The sequence below is a fragment of the Carica papaya genome, chromosome 6 (genome assembly GCF_054855325.1).
Source record: "Carica papaya isolate Zhongbai chromosome 6, ASM5485532v1, whole genome shotgun sequence".
In the NCBI taxonomy this organism is placed as follows: domain Eukaryota; kingdom Viridiplantae; phylum Streptophyta; class Magnoliopsida; order Brassicales; family Caricaceae; genus Carica; species Carica papaya.
In genome coordinates this window covers 448,661-469,010 of record NC_142314.1, presented here as the reverse complement: position 1 = coordinate 469,010, position 20,350 = coordinate 448,661, and the positions used below count along the sequence as shown (strand labels likewise).

At 37.8% G+C, this 20,350-nt stretch overlaps 3 protein-coding genes across 4 annotated transcripts; 1 reads left to right on the top strand and 2 right to left on the bottom strand.

Moving 5' to 3' along the window:
* Positions 1–269: 269 nt before the first annotated feature.
* Positions 270–4,980, bottom strand: LOC110813666 (ternary complex factor MIP1 leucine-zipper protein). The gene is made up of 11 exons (XM_022040895.2): positions 4,427–4,980; positions 4,021–4,093; positions 3,863–3,946; positions 3,612–3,728; positions 2,668–3,108; positions 2,094–2,500; positions 1,862–1,961; positions 1,701–1,760; positions 1,531–1,617; positions 1,088–1,216; positions 270–997 (listed from the first exon to the last, which is right to left on the bottom strand). Exons 1-11 carry the CDS (start codon positions 4,504–4,506, stop codon positions 698–700), a joined length of 1,878 nt encoding a protein of 625 aa, XP_021896587.1. The 5' UTR covers positions 4,507–4,980; the 3' UTR covers positions 270–697.
* A 4,425-nt stretch (positions 4,981–9,405) lies between these two features.
* Positions 9,406–11,493, top strand: LOC110813709 (vicilin-like seed storage protein At2g28490). Its single transcript, XM_088222150.1, has 5 exons — positions 9,406–9,826; positions 9,920–10,101; positions 10,190–10,270; positions 10,345–10,731; positions 10,836–11,493. The coding sequence occupies exons 1-5, from the start codon at positions 9,406–9,408 to the stop codon at positions 11,271–11,273; spliced, it is 1,509 nt and encodes a 502-aa protein (XP_088078276.1). The 3' UTR covers positions 11,274–11,493.
* A 726-nt stretch (positions 11,494–12,219) lies between these two features.
* ARI1 (RING/U-box superfamily protein) lies at positions 12,220–20,153 on the bottom strand. Of its 2 annotated transcripts, XM_088206298.1 has the most exons (8): positions 19,960–20,153; positions 19,540–19,709; positions 18,911–18,943; positions 18,533–18,815; positions 17,900–18,380; positions 13,503–14,051; positions 13,259–13,425; positions 12,220–12,688 (listed from the first exon to the last, which is right to left on the bottom strand). In XM_088206298.1, the coding sequence occupies exons 2-8, from the start codon at positions 19,672–19,674 to the stop codon at positions 12,540–12,542; spliced, it is 1,797 nt and encodes a 598-aa protein (XP_088062424.1). In that variant the 5' UTR covers positions 19,675–19,709; positions 19,960–20,153; the 3' UTR covers positions 12,220–12,539. The 2 variants fall into 2 exon arrangements, with proteins under 2 accessions (XP_088062424.1, XP_021896701.1); XM_022041009.2 differs by lacking the exon at positions 19,960–20,153 and having other exon boundaries at positions 19,540–19,937.
* Between the last annotated feature and the right edge of the window lie 197 nt (positions 20,154–20,350).

The window sequence follows — 20,350 nt, the reverse complement described above, 5'->3', positions numbered from 1 at the left end:
AAGCAGGGTTGCTTTCTTCTTCTTTGTGATTTTTGTTCTTATTACTAGAATAATACACATTTGCTTTCAGTTCCATTTGTTACCACTTAATCTCCATCTCAAATTTCTCATGTTACTCTTGACATGTTTCGAACACAAAGATTTGTATATGAATTTCTTGGTTGTGGAATTTATTTCCTTTTAACTTTAAGTGAGATTTGACTTCTCTTTCTTAGAGGATTCGAAACATCTAATAACTAGTTGATAAGAGAACAATCCCGAAAAGAAAGTAAGAAAAAAGTTACAAAATTTTTATTGATCTTTCTAGTTTATATTACAGTCGGAAATTGGAAATGACAGCTGAATCATACCCAAATGTTCTAAGAACAATCCTGATCAAACCAGCTCAAGCTTATGGCAGAGCTTGACATATCATGGGGTAGACTGAAATTTTCCACAAATTACTTCATCATTTGTGCTCAATGATCCTGAGCCTGTCTGATCAAATATTCTTATGAAGTACTTGGTAGCTAACCATATATCATTAGCAAGAAAGGGGACCCATTATGTCATGATTTAACTGTCCATCCCGCAAGCCACCATGACAATGCCATGCGTGAGAGCTAGAAAACACCAATGAAGCCGGCTGTTTTTTAGTTCCTTAAATACCAGTTTCATCCTCACTTCCTATCTGAGCCGATTCAGAGAATTTAGATGATTAAGCTAATTCTTCTGATAACAGGTAACGAAATACAAAGTTGTGAGGGATCCACTCAATAGCCTTCCCAGACTTTCGATGCTGAGACTGTTGAATCTTCTTTTTTAAAGAATGAGGCATATCATGCTCAATCATTTCAAGCAAACCAACTATACACAGATTGGAATCTTTTGCGAAAGATTCTACAATCTTGGGTAAAAGAATTTTCTGGTCCTTGCTTAGACTAATGTTTGATTGTATGTACTCTCCTCTTGCAGCTTCTAGCTCCTGTCGTATTCTCGTAGGAGTGTATATGCGGAGCTGGAGAAACATAAAACACAAACAATATCATTTTTCTGTATCTGAAAATGAGATCTTTGAGTGGCTCAGAGAGTAAAGTTAGAGGCATACTGCAGGATCAGAATAACATCCTGTACAAAGTGCAAAATGTAAAAGAGGTTCTGGGTGCTGAATTGCAAATGCTTTTCGGGCATCTCCAGCCTTAAGTTTCGGTTTTGAAGGCAGTAACAATCGTAACCACTGCAAGCACAAGAAAGCTCTATAAATGTTTTCTTTGTGATGGATTGAGAAATTAGAGGGCAGGCAAAAACAAGTCTTGCAGTTTTCTCATATAAACACAAGTGTGGTCAGATATGATAAATTAAGTTAGTGGAGTCTATAGAACTTCTAAAAAATTTCGAAAATTAGAATAAGTTGTGTTTCTTTTTCCTTTTCACATCCATTGTCAACCACTTCATTGTGTGAATATATCTTATTTACTGGTATTCAGTATGGTAAAATCTAGATAACTAGATATAAAAATAAACTTAAACAGATGAGATCTCGAGCCGTACTTGGCCAGGACGAGGCATTCGACATCTGAGAATGGAACTCTGAATCACATCAACATTTACAGTTTGGCCTCCCACGTTGTATGCAGCCTGAGTGAATATAAAGGCTCATGAATATAAAATATCTGGTAATTTTCTATTCAAGAGTTACAGATAAACGAAGCTCTACTCACCTTGAGTATCAAAGAAGTTCTTCTCAGATTATTGTTTGGAATCCCATAAACTAAAAATGCCTGTAAGATGACAAAGAAAATATGGTTGCATTTCCTCATAATACACACAAAAATAAAACAAAAGAAACACCATAAGCACTTTATAGGTTAGGGAGCATTACATGCATCACCAGAGCATTGTGCACATTAATCCAGAAAGCTAGCTTCTCTTCATGCTTCATTATTTTAGGGTTAACTTCTTCCAAGCGGTAAACCAGTGACCTGGAGTAGAAAATTTAGGTGAAGTCATTTTAAAAAATAAAGTTTCAAGAGGCCTAGAAACTATCCTGTTTCATTATCTGTTCTTTACTCTTTCTCCTAGATAAGTTTTAAGGGTGTGGAAAGAAGGATTACCTATATCTTCGCAGCTTATATTTCATATCTTTAGTCTCCTGACTCTCGCTCTGAATCCCTTGCACCTTAGCCATTAAGCTGTACGAGCCACCAAATTCTTTTGAATCTCCATTTTGGAAAGAGTGATCGAAATCTGAATTGAAAGATGAAAAATTGCCCCACTCTTGATTCCGAAAATCACCCTGGTCCTGTGAAGATAACATCTCCATTGATGATGAACATGAAACTGGAGAAGGGAGGTAATCCTGATTCATCAATGGTGGATCTGCAAGTTCACAATAAATGGTTGAAATGCACTTGACCATCTCCTCAGAAAGCCAGTTTGGTGTCTCTGGAACATGATCAGAAATGCAGGTTCCGAGATGCATAGCCAAACTTTCTCCATTTGAAGTATCAGTCTGAGCTTGCTGAAGAGAACACATTGAAATGTACAAATAAGAGAAGGCATATTGTTTCATTTCACAACAGTATACCAAGAAAATTGCCAAAAATATCAGTAGACAATGAGTGTAAATGGCAGTAATAGCTTGAAAACAACTGCCTTTAAGGAAGTTCTATGAAGTGATTTGCTTACCTCAAGCATTGATAAAGGAAGGGAATGATAGGAGTCCACAGCTTTAGCGACAGCTTTTGATGAAGGAGACATTCTAAATGAATGCGCTGCATTCTGAGATAGCGAAGAGTGGCTGCGATGGATACCAGAATCTAACAGCTTCTGTTGTCCCAAGGAGTCATTGCATTCCTTTGGAGAACTGCTTACTGAATTTCTTCTAGGTGATTTAAGGAGTCCAGATCTGGAAACTGAGTTATCATTCTTCCACAAAGTATCGTTGTCTGTAACCTCCTGGGTAATTCCTTTATCCAACACTGAATTTGGTTTCAGTCTTTCATCTATGGTTGACATCATTGATATAGTTTTATCAAAGTTTTTTCGGTACAACGAAAGTAGATACTGCTCTAAGTACACAACTTCAAGCTCTAACAACGCAACTTCCTTGATTAGTTCCTTGGCCTCCTGAAAAACAAGCAAAACCAATATGAGCAACCTGCTGATTTTTAAGTTAGCATTCCCAAGCCAAAGATCAACTAATAAAACCAGTATGAGCAGCCTCCAAGCTTTGTTCTTACTCTGTTTAAAACCCTCGTGTTAGTTTGACACTAAAATTCTATTTTGGGGGTGTTTTTGCAACCAATGTTAAGACATTGTCTTTGGATTATACAGCCCAGCTTAATCTTGTCTTTGGATTATACAGAAATACTGTTAATATGAATAAATAATATGTTGAGTTGAGTAATTTTCTATCCGATTTAATTTTTTGAAAAAATTGTGGTTCAGTATTATTATCTAATATGGTATCAAAGTTCAACTTGGATTCTTAAGTTTTCTGGGAAAAAAAATAATTTAACTCTATTATTTAACAAACTCACTTATTTACCAAAGAATGGATTTCATCTCTAGAATGACAGTAGTTCATAGATCTTTTTCTTTTGGTTTTTAACAGATAGGTGGTGTTATACCTTAGGGATTGAATTTTCATTTCTAGAATCATGGCAAAGTGGCCTGTAACTTAATGCCTTTTCCAAAGCATGACGGACAGCAAATTCATCATGTAATCGTTCTTGAAGCTGTGAAATCTGCAGACAAAAAAGTGCAGGAACACATTATATATATATATAAGTAGTTATTATATTTATCTAACTAAAGATACTCTGAAGCAAAGGCCTTTAAGAATACTCTGAGGTTCACACAGGAATACTTCAGATCCTACCTCTTTCTTTAAGGAATCTTGAGCCTCACCATTCTGAGGTAGCCTCTTCTTTGCTTCAACACTTCCCTTCAACTGTTCCATTTCCTTTTACAAAAACAAAAGATCATCAAACAGTTGGACTTGGTCACCTAAACAAAGAAACAGCCTTGAAATCTTACCAACTTAAAGAAACTAGCAGTTTCAAAGACAGAATCAATCTTAGCTTTCTGGAAATTTCGTTGAAATTGATAGCTGTGGTAAGAAAAAGAAAAACAGAAGTCATGACAAGAACATTAAAATCAACCGTAGTTCCTCATTAAAATCTCTTTTTCACTACGAAAATGCATAGATTCTGATTACCCAGAAAACCCAGTTCAGAGATTCTCTGTCACTACTTTCAGGATCATTAGCCAAGATTTCCACAGTGGCAAATTATCAAACACATTATAGGTTTCTCTTCCACGGGAGAAACATGTTAAAGGATTCAAACGTGGTGTTTCTCCAATACCATTCTCATGCTCAGATACAGAATACATAATGAATCCAAACATAAAACCCACAAAAGGTTCATCAAAAGGCAGGTACCTGTTAGAGCGCTTCTGTGTTGAAGCTCTTGGTTCCATGAAGTTGATGAAGCTAGAAGCCCGCCATGTCAATTCAGGCATGGAATAAGGAAGTATCGTGCCCACAAACTGGGTTTAAAGTTTAAATCCAACAATTGAAAATTCACTGAGACAGCATTAAATGCGCCAAATACATAACAGGAGATAATGACAAGAATCCTCAAGCAGAGAAAAAAAAATCCACTGCTTCCCAAAACAAGAATCCAAGAAGCATTAATTGTAACAGAATAAACACTGGATTTTTTTCCAATAGAAAAAACACATTCATGGAGGTAGACCACTCACAAAGGGTTTTTTTAAAAAAAAGCTGAACCAAGTCCACTGTTACAAACACCAAGATTTTTTTTTTAAATATACCGTGTATATACAGATATATAAAAGAATATAATTTAAGAATTGGGTACTAAGAAATAAGCTGTCAAGAAATAATTTATGAATTGGCTAGTTTGAGTTAAGAAATAAAAAGAATATTTAAGCATGCAATGAAATTGACCCAATTTTAATGCAAATCTATTTGTAAAGCAGATTTGTCAGCCTGCAACATTTACTCTGTTATGCATGTATGTATAAACAGTTTCTTTGAAAAGGTTGCTATATATATATATATATATATTTATTTATTGGCTAGTCTCTTGTCCAAGAAAGTTATGTCACCTTTGAAGCTTTTGCAATATACATTTGCTTTTTGCATTGCATTAAAAGAAGCAAAATCATTTTGTAGCAATTGATTCATAAATAGTCAAAAGTTGAGCTCAGGCTATTAAAAGGAAAATAAAGAGACAAAAGACAAGGTGGACTACTGCTGTGTGTGTGTGTGTGTGTATATATATATAAAAGCTCATGGGAGATATAATTTTCCGTTATCTTTTATTTACCAGCTACTCTCAGCAATCTTAAGCTTTATTATATTTTAACATAAAATAACCAGCTGCATGCTAGCTAGCAAGAAAGGAGCTTAATCAAATAAGCTTGTCTTGGCAGCTATTTTGACCTCTTACCTAACACTAAAAAGATACAGCACTTGGGAAAAAGAAAAGCAAAAGCCTTAAAAGGGCTGAAAGCTGAAGTCAAAACAAAAAAAACAAAATAGGTGTGTGCATGACATGAAATGACTTGCCTTAACAGGGTTCAACATTACGACCCACATAAGAAAGAGAGAGCTTTTGCTTAACAGAAGAGAAAGCGGTTTCTAGCTTCTGTGCTTCTAGCTTTTTCTTCATCAATACCAAAAGAAAAAAGCTTCTTCTAGCTTTTTCTTTTCTTTGTGGGTGGTAAAATGAACAAAGACAAACAAACCCTAGGAAATGTTCGAGGACTTTTTAATGAAGATTGGTGCAAACATTGTGGTATTTTCTATGTTTAGGATTAAGTCAAAAGTTGTTTGAAGTAAATTCAACTTCTTGTTGAAAATTGCACGTGCAGAAAAGCAGCTTTTACCCAGAAAAATAAGGTGTGGAACTCCTTGAGTCCTTCGAAAGTGTGATCAGTATGCAGAAATGTGAAGTGTGCATGATGGCTTAACTTCAACCCATGAATTACTTGAGATCTCTGTAATGGAGAATAGTAAAAAGGATAAACTTGAATATATATATATAATATACATAAACCAAATATTTTTGGGTGTCTCTTTATTTAGATGTTGTTCTATTTATTATGATTAATGTAAAGAACTTTCGATATGATAATATTTTTAGTGTATCAAAAATTTTTTTTATAAATATTTCCTCCAAACCCACGTGGGTATACATACAAAAGTAAAACTAAAATCATATTAATTAACGAAGTATATACATAATGAAGTTTCTGATTCGGCCTCATATAATGGAAGGTCTAACCAGGCACTGAGATTCAAACAACTCCTGCAAGTCACAGAGTCATATATATATATATATATATATCTTATCTGGGTTGATCAGAATTACAATGAATGCAAAAATTAAAAAGATCATGGGGTTTTGAGCAAGTCAGTCATTGATTTTTCAAATGGAAACTGACAGACATGCTAGTGGATTTGTGTTTGTATTTAATAAGGAGTCTGCATTAATTGTTGTTGTTTAATCCAAAAACCTAACAAAACTTCTGCTTACTTCAATACATCTGGTTTGGTGCAACACAATTTACTAATTGCCTACAATTATATCTTCAAAAAGTTCACTACAAAACATGATTATGTCTCTCTATAATAATTATACAATACAATACAATACATATACACACACACACACACATATATATATATATATGGCTAGCCAGGACGCCCAGTTCGTAGCCTTCACTAATATCATTAATGGAAGGTCAAACCAGCTCTTTGTCGCATTACAGCTTTCTTTTAACATGTAATGTAAGTATATGATATTATATGTTTTGTAGAACACGAAGTTCGGCGAGGAGGGAAATTTCTAATACACAATACGGAAGTTCAGTATTGTATATTTATGTACAATCTATTATGATGTGTGTGTATATGTATTAATATATTTTTTATATTAAAAAATTACTCATTCTCTTGTTTTCTTGTAAATTAAGTTTTATTAATTTTAAAGTTCATTGAATTATGATTGCCAGCATAACTCATAATGAGAAATTCACCTTCATACATATATATATATATATATATATATATATATACACACACAGAGACAGACAACATTTATAAGGTGATCCTTCAACATTTATGCCGAAAAGCCCAGCTCGGTCCAGCCTAGTGTCCTATAAGCTATTCTTTAGGACAAAAAGCCCAGACCAGCCCAGGCCAGTGTCCTATAAGCTTTTCTTTATGACAAAAGCCCAGACCAGCCCAGTTTTCAATAACCTTTTCTTTAAGACAAAAAGCGCAGCCCATCCCAGCCAAGCCCCAGTGTCCAATAACCTTTTCTTTAGGACAAGAAGGCCAGCCCAGAACAGCCCAGTATCCTATAAGCTTTTATTTAGGACACAAGGCCCGGCCCAGACCAGTTTTCAATAACCTTTTCTTTATGACAAAAAGCCCAGCCCAGCCCAGGCAAGCCCAAGTGTCCAATAACCTTTTCTTTAGGACAATAAGCCCAGCCCAGCCCAGTATCCTATGAGCTATTCTTTAGGACACGAGGCCCAGCCCAGCACAGTTTGCAATACCTTTTCTTTAAGACAAAAGCCCAGCCCAGCCCAGCCAAGCCCCAGAGTCCAATAACCTTTTCTTTAGGACAAAAGCCCACCCCATCCTAGCCCAGTATCCTATAAGCTATTCTTTATGACACAAGGCCCAGCCCAGCCCAGTATCCTGTAAGCTTTTCTTTATGACAAAAAGCCCAGACCAGCCCAGTTTTCAATAACCTTTTCTTTAAGACAAAAAGCCCAGCCGAGCCCAGCCAAGCCCAATGTCCAATAACCTTTTCTTTAGGACAAAAAGCCCAGCCCAGCACAGCCCAGTATCCTATAAGCTATTCTTTAGAACACAAGGCCCAGCCCATCCCAGACAAGCCCTAGTGTCCAATAAGTTTTTCTTTATGACAAAAAGTCCAGCCCAGACCAGCCCAGGCCAGTGTCCTATAAGCTTTTCTTTATGACAAAAGCCCAGACAAGCCCAGTTTTCAATAACCTTTTCTTTAAGACAAAAAGCCCAGACCATCCCAGCCAAGCCCCAGTGTCCAATAACCTTTTCTTTAGGACAAAAAGGCCAGCCTAGGATAGCCCAGTATCCTCTAAGCTATTCTTTAGGACACAAGGCCTAGCCCAGCCCAGTATCCTATAAGCTTTTCTTTAGGACAAAAAGCCCAGCCCAGCACAGCCCAGTATCCTATAAGCTAGTCTTTATGACACAAGCCCAGCCCATCCCAGTATCCTATAAGCTTTTCCTTATGACAAAAAGCCCAGACCAGCCCAGTTTTCAACAACCTTTTCTTTAAGAGAAAAAGCCCAGCCCAGCCCAGTCAAACCCCAGTGTCCAATAACCTTTTCTTTAGGACAAAAAGTCCAGCCCAGCACAGCCCAGTATCCTATAATCTATTCTTTGGGACACAAGGCCCAGCCCAGCCCAGCCCGACCCAGTGTCCTATATACTTTTCTTTATGACAAAAGCCCATACCAGCCCAGTTTTCAATAACCTTTTTCTTTAGGACAAAAAGCCCAGCCCAGCCCAGCCAAGCCCCAGTGTCCAATAACCTTTTCTTTAGGACAAAAAGGACAGCCCAGGACAGCCCAGTATCCTATAAGCTATTCTTTAGGACACAAGGCCCAGCCCAGCCCAGTGTCCTATATACTTTTCTTTATGACAAAAGCCAAGACCAGCCCAATTTCAATACCCTTTTCTTTAGGACAAAAGCCCAGCCCAGCCCAGACAAGCCCCAGTGTCCAATAACGTTTTCTTTAGGACAAAAAGCCCATCCCAGCCCAGTGTCCAATAAGCTATTCTTTAGGAAACAAAGCCCAGCCTGGACCAGCCCAGTGACCAGTAAGCTTTTCTCTTAAGACAAAAACCCCAGAGCAGTGTCCAATAAGCCTTATTTATGGAATTTATCGGCTGCTAGCCTCAGCCATATGTTAAGCTTCAGCCATATCTATTTTCTTGAAGCATAAAAATATTTTCGAAATCCCATTTCATACATAAAAATATCCTTTTAATAAAATTTGTATATATTATTAGTTTTGTAAAATAAATACGAAGTTAAATCATAGAATTAGAAAGAAGACTCTAAAAGAAGAGGGAGCGACGAACCGTCAAAGAAAATCAAATGCGAAAAGCCAAAAAAAAAAAAAAGGACTTTTGTCTGATTAACAGATGTTTTTCACCAGAGAACTGTCTTAACATCAATCCGCCACATAAACCCACAAACACTGCATGAGGCACACGTGTTTCCATGCATGCTTCTCTATTCCACCTTCTTCCTACAAATACCGCCACCCTCTCAACAAATCCAGAAAAGCGCACACGGAGAAGACTTGGGCTATCTGAATTCGACGACAATGGCGAGAAACAGACTGACCCTCGTGCTGTTACTGCTCGTCTGCTTCTGTGCAGTGACGTCCGTGGCGATCGGGTTTAGATATGATCAAAGAGATCAGGGGGAATGGGGAGAAGGAGGAGAAGGGGAAGGGGAAGGGGAAAGTCAGTGGGAGAGGGAAAGAGAAAGGGAACAGAGAGGAGGAGGAGGAGGAGGAGGAGGAGGCGGTGAGGAACAGAGGCCATGGGGATCACAGGAGCCGTTCTTGATGCAGGACTCGAGAACAGTGTTGAGGACTGATGCAGGAGCTATGAGAGTGCTAAGGAGCATTGGTGGGAGAATTATACAGAAGCCAATGCATATAGGCTTCATTCAGATGGAGCCCAGGTCTCTTCTCATCCCTCAATATCTAGACTCGAGCTTGCTTCTCTTCGATCGCAGAGGTGAACAATCTTTTTGTTTCCTAAATTTTGGGTTCTTTTCAAATGATATTCAGATTTAGATGTTCATGTAAAAATCAACATCTGATTTTACAGGGGAAGCTAGATTGGGATTTATCTGTAAGGACGAACTGGCTACCAGAGATTTGAAACCGGGGGATGTCTTCTGGATTCCGGCTGGTACAGCGTTTTACTTAGAAAATTTAGAGGAAGGGCAGAGGCTCCAAATCATCACCAGCATTGATCCATCTGAGAGCTTGGGATTGGGTCTTTTCCAGGTTCAATCCATCTCTTATTCAAACACTAATTACAAAGTTACTAACTATGTATGATAACCCAACATTAAACGTCTATCTTGCCTCACAGTCCTTCTTCATCGGCGGTGGAACTTACCCACGAACAGTTCTTGGAGGCTTCGACCCTGATGTTCTTTCCACTGCATTGAATGTGAGTGACAAAAGAAATTAACATGGTTAATTCCCATAGATTTTTAAATAACAGATTGTTTTTGCTCATGGTAGACTTCAAGGGAAGTAGTGAGAGAAATGTTATCAAGGCAGCAACAAGGACCAATCGTGTATTTGACAGAAGCTGCGCCAAGCGTTTGGACCAAGTTCCTGCAATCGAAAGAGCAGGACAGGCTGAACCACCTCAAGAGAATGGTGGAATTTAACCGAGAACTTAAAAAAGAAGGTAAGAAAGCAGCAGCATGGTCATGGAGGAAGATGCTGAGCTCAGTATTTGGGGAGGAAAATAAGAAAAAAGATGACTGTGATGACTCGTACAATCTGTACAACAAGCCCCACGATTTTGAGAACAGATACGGATGGAGCATTGCTCTTCAAGGGTCTGAGTATAATCCCCTCAAACACTCTGGCACCGGTGTTTATCTCGTCAACCTCACTGCGGTGACAAATCTTTCCACTGGTTTAGTTTTGTACTTGCATCTATATATATATATATATATATATATACGTACACGAAGAAGTTTACAGGGGAGGTTTGATTGCAGGGATCAATGATGGCGCCACATGTGAATCCAACAGCGACAGAGTATGGAATTGTACTGAGAGGATCGGGGAGGATACAGATTGTGACGCCAAACGGGAGTTTAGCACTGGATGCAAAAGTAAATGAAGGTGATGTATTTTGTGTACCGAGGTACTTTGCCTTCTGCCAAATAGCCTCAAGAACGGGCCCTTTTGAGTTCTTCGGCTTCACAACTTCGGCTAGAGAGAATCGGCCACAGTTCCTTGTCGGTGCACATTCAATTCTCCATGAATTTCTTGGCCCTCAGCTCGCAGCAGGGTTTGGTCTCAGCGAACAGGCACTTCGTCAGATTATTGATAACCAGCGTGAAGGCGTCATATTGCCAACTCCGGAGGTGGCACCTCCAGAGCCCATGGAGGAGCAGGGCGAAGACAAGCCAAAGGTTATGATGGTAGTATGATCATGGAAAATGAATATGGAGAATGAGAGACTCAGTGTTGAGGGGTCTTCTGTGCCTTGGTAGAGTTGTGTAATGTCTGTGTTTTCTTTCTTTAGTCTGCAATTTCTCTGGACCTGGTTTTCTGAGATGTAGTTTTTGTCTATGTACATATACGTTCCCTCTACAATTCATCATGAAATAAAAATCAATACAGGTTCAAATTTGGGAACTTTAATAACTACATTGGTGTCTCAAATGCTTGCTAGCTAGGCCAAATGCCTTTGCGATTAACATACATAAGCTGCTTCTCCCTCTTCAAAAACGCTCTGCTATCAAAATATCCAAACTCTCTCTATGGAGGAGGAGACCTAATCCCATCTACACAATTCTGAAGTGAATATTTTCAAGATCAATATGCTCAACTCATCTGATTAACTACAATAATTTTCATTCACATCCTACCTAACTATATATGCATATAGCAAATATACATACACACATATATAGATGTTCAAAGTTTCCACCCCACTGCTTCAAATCAAAATGTATTATGCGTACAAAAATTTCTTAAAAAGACGCATCATCACAGCCATGGTAATGGAAATAAGATGTGCACAACAAGAGCATCCTCCAGAGCCAAGCAAACTGAATGATTCATCAAGAGGCCAAGCAATATCAGCGACTGAGCTGATATTTAACATCAAGACTGCAGAGAGGTATTTAACATTTTCAATTTCCGTATTCATGACATTGATGAAGGATTATAGCTTGGAAGAACCAAAATTCACCAGGTAGTGACTTAGGTTCTCAAGTGAAATACGTGGTCACCATAAAAACTGACATACATATGGTTCTCATAAGGGAATCAGAAGAAGTCCAGAAAAAGCCACTAGGCTGATTAGGGTTACCCCTCGTTATGTAGCATATCAAATCTACCCACCAAGAAATTTGCATGAATTAGACACAATGATCTCAACAGGTGTATTATGTTATTAATCAAGTCTCCAGTTGACAATTTACATCTCTGTTCTTCAGAAAAGCCTAGTAGAAGTTTATGCACAATACGCTGACTTTCCAAGAAAATCAGGATAGAAATAGCACTAAGAAACCGGATTTCTCTTTCCCGAACTACTTAAATAAGGCAGGGAAATTTAAACTGGGACAAAAAAGAAGATACTAGATGAAAAAGCACTTGGCAGTGCTTAATCACACTAATGATCAATAACATGAACAAAAGAGGGCCTTGAGTTAGAGCTGTACAATTGAATGTTTATGAAGCCTGCAACATCAGATACCATCATCAGAGTCTGGCGGCAAGTTAAGATCAAATATGACACCTTCAAGGCGTCCCCCCCTTTTAATACGCTTGTTTGAAGAACAACCACCATCATCTGAACTCCCAGAGCCTGAAGGTCGATCAGGTTCAGGAGTTCCACCTACAAAGGTGCATATCAATAACTTTGTAAGACATAAAACGCTTTCCAGAATAGAACCATGAGAGGTTCTAAAGGAAGAAGATATATCCATAATCAACATAAACCACACTGCACTAAGGTTTCTTTCTAACTCTTTATAGCATTAGATATAACAGAATTTTAAAATAGGAAGAGAACTGTGAACTTCTAACTCCAAAATTTTATCATGCTGAGTTCAAACAGAATTTTTGGCTCCAAGTTTCAAGAGCAAAAACTGATGGAAAAAAATGCTGTAAGGTAGGAACATATTAATGCTCTAACCAAAAGAAACTATCGAATAACCAAATATTTAGAAGTTATGCTTATTTCAAAAAAGAAAATATTTAAGTTATGAAATAAATAAAAACCAGTTTATCCAACAAAGTTCGGAAATTCATATGGATCTGATAGATCCTGGAAGCCACTAATGAGAATCCTAGCACATTCCAATCAGTTGGATTGAATGTCAATAAACATATGCAAAAGACCAAAAGCTTCTGCTTCTACAAACATAATTATCATAAAAACCAGAGAATATAGAAGTAAAATTACCAATCTTGACAGAATATGATGGCTGAGTTTCTTTAGCTGCATTAGTTTTTGTACTCCAACCAACAAGAAGTTCTGACGCGCGCTCAATGCCCTTTGATTTGTAAGGAGCAATATTGTGTGTACCAAGTTGCAGAGAGCCCAATAAATCATTCTCAATGCATTCATACCTGCAAGTGAATTCATCAGCCTGCATGAATCTAAAATAGTACTTGAATATTCGAAGCTTTTATGATATAATACTCACATTTTCTTACATAAGGCATCAACGACCACAGACAAATTGATAACTTGCATCCTTGTGGCCATAACTTGATCGTCAGGAAATTGATCAAATGGTTCCTCTAACAACTTTGACAGTTTCTCAACATTTGCCTCAAGCTGCTGCTGCTGGTCTTCAAATAGATGTTGTTTTATTTCCCTCTCATCAACTGTCATCTCATCCTTGAATAGCTCATCTCCAAACATATAATATGCAAAGGGATATGAATAGGAAAGAACTCGTCTGGACCTGAAAAGTCGAGAGAGTCCATTTGTAACCCAGCTAAAATCTCTAAGCCTTGATTCCCTTTCCTCCGAAACTGACACCTTGTCGAGGATTGTCTCCTTAAGTTTGCTCTCCAGCTTAAAGGAATCAGTATGAGCTTTGTAGCGGTTGTGATAGTGCATATACCTATAAAGATCCTTCTTTGCTCGCTCAGTTTGCTTCTCCTTGTCATCTTTGTACCGACCACAACTATGGCCAGCAATTCTTGACCAAGTGTGGTCTCGACCAGTAGCAGCACCGCAAAGCCAACTGTGTCAAAGAAAGTGTGGAGCACGTCAGCTGCCATTACCAAAAGATATCATATCGTGTTAGGAAAGATGTAACAGGAATAAGGAACCCTTTCTAGTAAGAAAATTGAGAATTAAGCATTTTAAGGAAGTACTCGATATTCTGGTTGGGAGGCGGAACAGAAACGATGAAGGGGGAAGACCTAGTTACATCAAGTTGTAAGGAACCAATGATAAATTAGGAAAATAGAAAAATTAATATGCAAGGGTAAAAATGGTAAGTTGTACGAAGATAGTTTTGTCTTCTCTATCATAATAAATTAGGAGTCGAAGATATCAAATCGTGTTCGAAAATATGTGCCAGGAATCAGGAACCCTTTCTAGTAAGAAAATTGAGGATTAAGCATATCTTAAGCGAGTACTCAATATTCTGGTTGGGAGGGGAAAGACAAGTGACGAATGGGGGAGACCCAGTTACATCAAGTTGCAAGGAACTAAGGATAATATGCAAGGGTAAAAATGGTAAGTTGTATGAGGGTAGTTTTGTCTTTTCCATCACAATAAATTAGGAGACGAAGATATCATCATATTAGGAAAGATGTGCCACGAATAAGGAATTCTTTCTATTAAGAAAATTGAGGGTTAAGCATTTTAAGCAAATACTCGATATTCTGGTTGGGAGGAGAAAGAGAAGCGACAAGGGGGGGAGACCCAGTTACATCAAATTGTAAGGAACCAAGGATATATTAGGAAAATAGAAAAAGTAATATGCAAGGGTAAAAATAGTAAGTTGTACGTGGGTAGTTTTGCCTTTTCTATCATAATAAATTAGGAGACGAAGATATCAAATCGTGTTAGGAAAGAAAAGATGTTCCAGGAATAAGATCCTTTCCTAGTAAGAAAATTGAGGATTAAGCATTTTAAGCGAGTACTCGATATTCTAGTTGGGAGCAGAAAGAGAAGCGACGAAGGGAGGAGACCTAGTTACATCAAGTTGCAAAGAACCAAGGATAAATTAGGAAACTAGAAAACATAATATGCAAGGGTAAAAATGGTAAGTTGTACGAGGGTCGGTTTGTCTTTTCCATCACAATAAATTAGGAGACGAAGATATCATCATGTTAGGAAAGATGTGCCACGAATAAGGAACCCTTTCAATTAAGAAAATTGAGGGTTAAGCATTTTAAGCAAGTACTCGATATTCTGGTTGGGAGGAGAAAGACAAGCGACGAAGGGGGGAGACCCAGTTACATCAAGTTGTAAGGAACCAAGGATAAATTCGGAAAATAGAAAAAGTAATATGCAAGGGTAAAAATTGTAAGTTGTACGTGGGTACATTTGCCTTTTCTATTATAATAAATTAGGAGACGAAGATATCAAATCGTGTTAGGAAAGAAAAGATGTACCAGGAATAAGATCCCTTTCTAGTAAGACAATTGAGGATTAAGCATTTTAAGCAAGTCCTTGATATTCTAGTTGGGAGGAGAAAGAGAAGCGACGAAGGGAGGAGACCTAGTTACATCAAGTTGCAAAGAACCAAGAATAAGTTAGGAAACTAGAAAAGATAATATGCAAGGATAAAAATGGTAAGTTGTACGAGGGTAGTTTTGTCTTCTCTATCCTAATAAATTAGGAGACGAAGATATCAAATCGTGTTAGGAAAGATGTGCCAGGAATAAGGAACCTTTTCTAGCAAGAAAAGTGAGATTTTAAGCAAGTACTCAACATTCTGGTTGGGAGGAGAAAGAGAAGTGACGAGGGGGAAGAGACCTAGTTACATCAAGTTGTAAGGAATCAAGGATAAATTAGGAAAATAGAAAAAATAATATGCAAAGGTAAAAATGGTAAGTTGTATGAGGGTAGTTTTGCCTTTTCTATCATAATAAATTAGGAGACGAAAATATCAAATCGTGTTAGGAAATATGCGTCAGGAATAAGGATCCTGTTTTAGTAAGAAAATTGAGGATTAAGCATTTTAAGCAAGTACTCGATATTCTAGTTGGGAGGAAAAAGAGAAGCGACGAAGGGGGGAGACCTAGTTACATCAAGTTGCAAAGAACCAAGGATAAATTAGGAAACTAGAAAAGATAATATGCAAGGGTAAAAATGGTAAGTTGTACGAGGGTAGTTTTGTCTTTTCCATCATAATAAATTAGGAGAAGAAGATATCAAATCTTGTTAGGAAAGATGTGCTATGAATAAGGAACCCTCTATAGTAAGAAAATTGAGATTTTAAGCAAGTACTCAATATTCTGTTGGGAGGAGAAAGAGACGCGACGAGGGGAGAGAGACCCAGTTATATCAAGTTGTAAGGAACCAAGGATATATTAGGAAAATAGAAAAAATAATATGCAAGGGTAAAAATGGTAAGTTGTACGAGGGTAGCTTTGCCTTTTCAATCATAATAAATTAGGAGACGAAGATATTATCTTTTCAATCATAATAAATCGTGTTAGGAAACATGGGTCAGGAATAAGGATCCCTTTCTAGTAAGAAAATTGAGTATTAAGCATTTTAAGCAAGTACTCGATATTCTAGTTGGGTCGAGAAAGAGAAACGACGAAGGGGGGAGACCTAGTTACAACAAGTTGCAAAGAACTAAGGATAAATTAGGAAACTTGAAAAGATAATATGCAGGGGTAAAAATTGTAAGTCGTAAGATGGTAGTTTTGTCTTTTCCATCACAATAAATTAGGACACGAAGATATCAAATCGTGTTAGGAAAGATGTGTCAGGAATAACGAACCCTTTCTAGTAAGAAAATTGAGATTTTAAGCAAGTACTCAATATTCTGGTTGGGAGGAGAAAGAGAAGCGACAAGGGGGGGAGACCCAGTTACATCAAATTGTAAGGAACCAAGGATATATTAGGAAAATAGAAAAAATAATATGCAAGGGTAAAAATGGTAAGTTGTACGAGGGTAGTTTTGCCTTTTCCATCATAATAAATTAGGAGACGAAGATATCAAATCGTGCTAGGAAAGATGTGTCAGGAATAAGGAACCCTTTTTAGTTAGAAAATTGAGATTTTAAGCAAGTACTCAATATTTTGGTTGGGAGGAGAAAGAGAAGCGACGAAGGGGGAAGACCCAGTTACATTAAGTTGTAGGAACCAAGGATAAATTAGGAAAATAGAAAAAATAATATGCAAGGGTAAAGATGGTAAGTTGTATGAGGTAGTTTTGTCTTCTCCATCATAATAAATTGGGAGAGGAAGATATCAAAATGTGTTAGGGAAGATGTGCCAGGAATAAGGAATCCTTTCTAGTAAGAAAACCAACGATTAAGCATTTTAAGCAAGTACTTGATATTCTGGTTGGGAGGAGAAAGAGAAGCGACGAAAAAGCGGGGAGAACTAGTTACATCAAGTGTTAAGGAACCAAGGATAAATTAGAAAAATAGAAAAAGTAATATGCAAGGGTAAAAATGGTAAGTTGCACAAGGGTATAACAAATTAGGAGAAGAAGATCCGAGATCATCATATCCGGCAGTTACAAATTCCTACTCTATACCATATATTTAAGCATGTACTCAAGGAATGAAGGATATGGAAAGTTATTGAAGTTTGAATAGAATCTTTCTCTCAAATCCCACCGATTCTCAGCTTCTGTCTTTCTTTCCCTCTCTATCTCTCTCTCTGGGCTTTCTTCCTCTTTCTTCCTATTTCTTTCATAATCGAACCATGTATCAGGTTCGTGATATAAGTTGACTGCTCGCAGAGTTGGTCAAGCTAAGAGAATCATATTTCACGGGTGAAAAAATTGCCATATAAAAGAAAAAGTGATTATTGAGGATATACAGTAGCATGTAACAAGGATACATAAAAAAATTTAAATATGACTGAGATAAAATAAATGAGAAGAATGTTCACCAAAATGCTTGTCCACAAATGCAAGCCACATGGTTACAGCCACCATTCTTTTCCACAGGTTTGTGACACTTGGGACAAGGCTTTGTATGAACAGTGATCCAGTTAACTGTTTCAGATTCATCTTGGCACTTTTTTGACCAGAGCTCCCACATCAAACAGGAACAAGGAGAATGTGCTTCTGACAAACAACCGAAACAAAACTGTAAACCACAAGAGCATTCTACCTCACAAAACTCATCATCCTCCACCCGAATGGCATTCCCACAATGAGGAGTACTTGGACACCATTTAACCATTTTATTATCTTCAATATATGACTCAAGAAGAAAACGATCAAACTTCTCCACCAGATTAGGATGCCTCTTACTGACTAAATTTCTGATAACAGCTTCATCACAAATAGCATTACATTTGTGTGCCATGCATCTAATCCTCTTACTCTGACCCTCATTTATCTTTATAACAAAATGTTCTGTCCAACCTAAAGCAAGAAAAACAATGGAAGAATATAGAGAAATAAAATTAATGGGTGTTCAGTAATATATGGTAAGAAAAAAGGCAAAAGGCAGCACAAATACATAAAAAATTATAGTGCCTTAATAGAAACATAACGGAAATAATCAGGGTGCTCACAATCATTGCAAAAGCAATGTCCACAATCCATTCTGGTCGACTGATCAGCAGTCACGTCCTCAATGCATATCTCACATGTAATCATTGGTAAAAAAGCTATGGACGAACCAGCATCTTCAGGCTCAATCACAGTAACACCTGCTGCAGCGAACAAGTTTGGTCTCCCGTTCTCCACAAACACTGCAAACAATTTCTCCACATCCCAGCGATAGTGGATAAGTAATGTCCGGGCATGTTGTTCTTTCACTGAGAGCAACTCCATCACTCGACGTAAATCATCCCTCTAGATTAATGCACCAAAACTCAAACAATCAGGTTTAGCAAACACAAAATTATATTTAAAAACTCAACTCAGATGAATCCTCTCTGTCCCTTTACCTGCGCAGCCAAAAGGGATTCTTTAGTAATAACCTGAAAAATCACAGAACCAATTTCTAATTAGGGCAAAAAGGAACCGAAAGGAAAACCTGGGAAATTCGTACCCTACTTCACTTGATCAATACAAATCGGGTAAAACCAACATAATTCCATAACATGAAGGAAGCTCGATAACTTATCAGAGAAAACAAAACCAACACCCCCATTAAATTCGACCAATTTGAGCTCTAAACTTGCAACATTGAAACAACCGAAAACAAAACAGAGCCCCAAAAATAAACACAATTGCAAAAAGAAAGGGAAAGAAAAAAGGACGCAGAGGTCCGCTAAAGCTCACACATTCACATTTCGTCAACCGATAAACTTCACACCCCAACCAAAAAGGAAAGTTCTTTCGCATTTATAACCACAACTCGGCGTCAAATTAACCAGGAAGAAAACTCATTAGAAGATTACGGATACCAATTTCCCCACACTCCAAACAGCAATAGAAGCCAGTAATTCAAACAAGACCCGACGAACACCTGAAAATGAATCACTGAGTCCCAGCTAAAAAATTACCCCCCAAACATGAACCTGAACCGTTGCAGAAAAAAGAAATAACAAAACATTCAGAAAAACAAGTCCACCTTGGTACTAGCTCCCTTGGGCGGGGCCCACTGAACGTCTTCGGCTTCTTCGTTGTCGAGCCCGTCATCATCGAGCGAGTCTTGATCGTCGGAGGAGGGATAGTAATCCTCCTCGGCGCTATTACAATCACCCATCGATCCCCTTCCCTCGTCCAAGAAAACCTGAAGCACTATAGACGGAGAACATATATCAATCTACACCTCTCTCGGACGCAAATTGGATAGAGATGGACACTTTAACACAGAGATCAGATGAGAATTCCGGCAAGTAAAATATTGCCGGCTCAGCACACAAAGAACCAAAAAAATGCTTAGAGAGCTTTGTAACAGAGAACCCAAGAAAAAAAAAAAAAGTGTAATAAATCAGAGACCGAGACCGAGACCGAGACAGAGAGAGAGAAAGAGAGAAAGACACTTTACCTGTTTGGAGAGGTAAATCACATAGTGCCGGCCCTGCTTGACCTGGGAGTTTAAATATTAAACAAAAAAAAAAAAAAAAAAAACGATATCTAACGGCACCGTTTTAAGAGGCTGCGGCTAAAGGAATCTTTGTGGATTGCCCAGTGAAACGATGGCGTTTTGATCGTCCTAAGGAGATTACTGTAACTGGTGCCTCTTTTTCTGGGTCTCTCTCTCTCTCTCTCTCTTTGGGGGCCTTTGTGTTTGGCCCACTGTAATTAATCACGGATCATAAAATTAGAAAATAAAAATCTAATCTTGATTTAGAGGAGATTAATTTCCCTTCCCATTTATTATATTCTTTTCCATTTTCATCATACTCCCACAAAAAAAAAAAAAAGATTAATTACGT

Bases quoted from the DNA above. Each gene is read 5' to 3' on its own strand.
- LOC110813666 (XM_022040895.2), bottom strand. From the start codon at position 4,506: ATGCCTGAATTGACATGGCGGGCTTCTAGCTTCATCAACTTCATGGAA. The intron at 1,962-2,093 runs GTAATCCTTCTT...TTTCTACTCCAG, and splicing joins TATAAGCTGCGAAGATATAG to GTCACTGGTTTACCGCTTGG. The intron at 1,618-1,700 runs GTGAGTAGAGCT...ATATTCACTCAG, and splicing joins GAACTTCTTTGATACTCAAG to GCTGCATACAACGTGGGAGG.
- LOC110813709 (XM_088222150.1), top strand. From the start codon at position 9,406: ATGGCGAGAAACAGACTGACCCTCGTGCTGTTACTGCTCGTCTGCTTC. The intron at 10,102-10,189 runs GTTCAATCCATC...CTTGCCTCACAG, and splicing joins TGGGATTGGGTCTTTTCCAG to TCCTTCTTCATCGGCGGTGG. The intron at 10,732-10,835 runs GTGACAAATCTT...GTTTGATTGCAG, and splicing joins ATCTCGTCAACCTCACTGCG to GGATCAATGATGGCGCCACA.
- ARI1 (XM_088206298.1), bottom strand. From the start codon at position 19,674: ATGGGTGATTGTAATAGCGCCGAGGAGGATTACTATCCCTCCTCCGAC. The intron at 18,381-18,532 runs GTGAGCACCCTG...TTCTTGCTTTAG, and splicing joins ACATTGCTTTTGCAATGATT to GTTGGACAGAACATTTTGTT. The intron at 14,052-17,899 runs GTGAACATTCTT...TCTTTGACACAG, and splicing joins ATTTGTGGACAAGCATTTTG to TTGGCTTTGCGGTGCTGCTA.